Here is a 3,351-nt window from a genome sequence, read left to right on the forward strand (position 1 = left end):
GCACAGAATAGATTCATAAAAAAATATAAAATTAAAACAAAAGTAAGATATAAATGATAATAAAATATCTAAGAAAAGAAACAGAAGTACATTTTTAAATAAAATAGGTTTAAAAAATTGAGAGACATACAATTAAAAAGAATTATAATAAAAATGTTCACTGAGGCAGTATCGATTCCTTCGCAAAAAGAATCATAAATTTATCGTGGATCTGTTTTTTGATATACTTAATTTGAATAAATTTAAACTTAAATTAAAACTTAAACTTTGAAAAAGTGAGCAACGAAGCAGGTGAAAATTTCTTTGTTTGACCATTTATTTGTTCAGAACTTATTGACAACAGCAGTATTTGGATGGTATTCTGCGTCTAAAGCGCTTGAGTTGTTTGCAACTGCAAAAGATCACAAACTAATTATCTCGCGGAAAATGGCCATGCAACCGGCAGACAGACATCCGGCCATTGGCACGGTGATCAGCCATGCAAACGCGATATTGCGAAACAGCTTCCATGACACTCCCTCGCCGCCACGCGAGGCCCATCCTACACACACTACTGACCCCACTTTACAGTGCGTCGTTGACACAGGTAGACCAATTTTACTTGCCAACAGAACTGTTACCGCGGCACCCACCTACAATCAAGAGTTTTATGTCGAGTAATAAACATAGTTCAGTCAACAAAGAGAAAGATTTAATCTATAAAATCAAACAGAAAATCGACTTTGTCAATTACATGTAGAAAAGAAATAGAGGAAAATGGAATATTATTAATCTCTTCAAGTCTATATCTATTAATATCTATTAATTCTTATTATTATCATAAAACTCGTGTTATAAATTTCTGTACTCAAGTATACAATACTTACAATAAAAATCAGTAACTAAAAGGATTTAACTCTGTTTTTTGCAGAATTCTCCGAAAATAATCAGCTCCAAATAAAAATTTGTTTACCTCTATAGTGAACCCGGTCGTAGGAGTGATGCGTGCTAGATCTTGGCCCAGCGTCTGTATCACCCTGCGTCCCCACACCCACAATCCTGTAGAAATACCTAGGCCGCCGTACAACAGTATAAGTATGGGTGTTTCGGCCTCCTGTCGGGCCGAGCCCTCCGCATATACCGCCCAAAGCCCGATTAGCGGCCCGATCGCGTTACTAACATCGTTGCCACCGTGTGCGAAGCTGCCGAACATCGCAGTGAGAACTTGCAGAAAGGCGAACAATCTCGATACTTCTGGTTGCGCTTCGTCATCTGCTATCCCGTCCATCTGCGCGTTCTCTACGTCCGCTTGGGCGACCATCAGTAATGGGCTCTCGCTGCTATTACCACGTAACTTCGGAGCCAAGTCGGCCTTAACATTGCCGTTGCTGCTGCCACAGGGAGCCTCCGAGATCACCGACAACGCCGTTGTCTCGTTGTTCTCTTGGCAGAGGCCAAAATTCGTCGCCGTCGTTGCTGCTGCCTTTTCGTCACTGCCATTCGATGCTAATAGTATTCTCGCTCTCTGCCGTGGTACCACGTACACGTACACGATTACCGCGGCAAATATACCTGCCAGTATCGCAATTATCAAGCTGATCCACCACGGCATTTTGTCCATCATTAGCACTAACAAATTTAAAAAAGACATCTTGAATAAAAAAATGAAAAATTCAAAATAATGAATTGTTACACAAGAACATTATTTTTTCATACTATTTTTTCTCCTTTTTATTTTGTTGAAAATATTTAGAATCTTGGGATAAGATAATATATTTAATTTTTTCAAAATACTTACGTTTAGGTCCGTCAAGTGCAATTGACATAATATTGACAGCAACGGTCAAACCGTATGCTATAGGAAGAATATGAAGACCTTGTTCAAACGGTTTGTTAGATTGGAGTACGATTTTTCTTATTATCCAAAAGATACTGACGGACACGATCCCGCTGAGTATGGGGCTGGCAAACCAGGACGCTGCTATGTTACCGAGAGCTATCCATTTTACCTACAACATGAATATGATTAAATTACTTCATGAGCTATGTTATGTAACGCAATCGCAACGCGTCGTGGTGCTACTAACCCCGGCGGTACCCCGGCACACGAGCGAAAATCCAACTGTAGCACCAACAATGGAATGCGTACCGGAAATTGGAAGTCGTAATGCGGTAGCCAGCAGTAGCCAGACACCGGACCCGGCTAGACTGGATAATGCTCCTAGCATCAACTCCTTTTCATGGCCTTCGTACAATGAGACGTCCAGTATACCCTTGCGCATTGTATCGGAGACCTGTAGTGGAGGAATAAATCGTCAAATGAGAACAATTTTCCAAAGTCGAACTTTCTACCGTTGCTCTATAAATTCTGGACGCAAATTTTGCCTTTAGAGGCAAAGCAAACGAGATTGAAGTTTTAAAAAATATACATTATATATTATTCCTTTGTCCTGGAGAAAAAATTCTTATATCTCATAATATTTTTAAGAATTTGTCATTTTTCAAATTTATGTAAAGACTTCTAAAAAAATATCTTAAATTTCCCTTCAGATTTTATAAAGTTTTCCTTTTAAAATTATAAAGAGAAATTTTGGAATATTTTAGAATTCACATATAAAAAAATTTTAAAAAAGATGTAGACTTTTCAGTCTTTTTGAACTGTTTGTATAAAAAAAAATCTAAAAAAATTTTTTTAGAAAAAATTTTTCTAAAAAAATTATAAAATTAAAAATATTTAAAAATTCTGAAATTTGTATAGAAATTCTGAAAAAAATTATATGAAGAATTCTAAGAAAAGTTTTTTTCGCCGGATGATTTATACAATATTATATAACATTTTTATTTATTTATAAAAATTTGACAACCAGCATTGCCTCGATACCTTGTATCCTATCAAAACGGCACCAGCGATCTCAAAGACGGTTGCCAGGGCACAAGCTTGAAATATCGTAAGCACCCCGGCGCCGACGCTCGTCCCGAAGCTGTTGGCGACATCATTGGCGCCGATACCGAACGCCAAAACAAACGCCACTATAAAGCCGACCACTACTATCCAGATTAAGTTCTCATCGTATGGTATACTCATCGTTCTCGCTTTTAACTTAAATCTATTCTGCTTGAGCTTTCAATGCGTGTGTTTGTTGCGTGTGTATACTTCTATGCAATTATCCACCTACTACACGTGCGTATCCATCAAAAAATTGATAGGCATAAATTATCATTCTCTCTCGTTTTCTTTCCCTAAACGCTTTCATAACAAATAATGTCAATCGACTAAGGACCTCGTAGCAAGGAAGAGTCTTTTCTGATACAGAACTTTATATCAATACTGTGTGTAAACGCTTATCCATCAGAATATATCCTTTCTATATA

At 37.5% G+C, this 3,351-nt stretch overlaps 1 protein-coding gene across 1 annotated transcript; it reads right to left on the reverse strand.

Moving 5' to 3' along the window:
* Nucleotides 1–298: 298 nt before the first annotated feature.
* LOC108692909 (sodium-dependent phosphate transporter 1-B) lies at nucleotides 299–3,324 on the reverse strand. Its single transcript, XM_018201484.1, has 5 exons — nucleotides 2,861–3,324; nucleotides 2,067–2,273; nucleotides 1,778–1,988; nucleotides 953–1,608; nucleotides 299–632 (listed from the first exon to the last, which is right to left on the reverse strand). Exons 1-5 carry the CDS (start codon nucleotides 3,062–3,064, stop codon nucleotides 402–404), a joined length of 1,509 nt encoding a protein of 502 aa, XP_018056973.1. The 5' UTR covers nucleotides 3,065–3,324; the 3' UTR covers nucleotides 299–401.
* Nucleotides 3,325–3,351: the final 27 nt, after the last annotated feature.

This window comes from Atta colombica, unplaced genomic scaffold (genome assembly GCF_001594045.1).
Source record: "Atta colombica isolate Treedump-2 unplaced genomic scaffold, Acol1.0 scaffold83, whole genome shotgun sequence".
NCBI classification, from domain to species: domain Eukaryota; kingdom Metazoa; phylum Arthropoda; class Insecta; order Hymenoptera; family Formicidae; genus Atta; species Atta colombica.

What these genes read in the sequence shown, in the direction of transcription:
- LOC108692909 (XM_018201484.1), bottom strand. Translation starts at nt 3,064, where the DNA reads ATGAGTATACCATACGATGAGAACTTAATCTGGATAGTAGTGGTCGGC. An exon ending in CCGTTTTGATAGGATACAAG is followed by an intron (nt 2,274 to 2,860) that starts GTATCGAGGCAA and finishes CCTCCACTACAG; the next exon opens with GTCTCCGATACAATGCGCAA. An exon ending in TGTGCCGGGGTACCGCCGGG is followed by an intron (nt 1,989 to 2,066) that starts GTTAGTAGCACC and finishes TTCATGTTGTAG; the next exon opens with GTAAAATGGATAGCTCTCGG.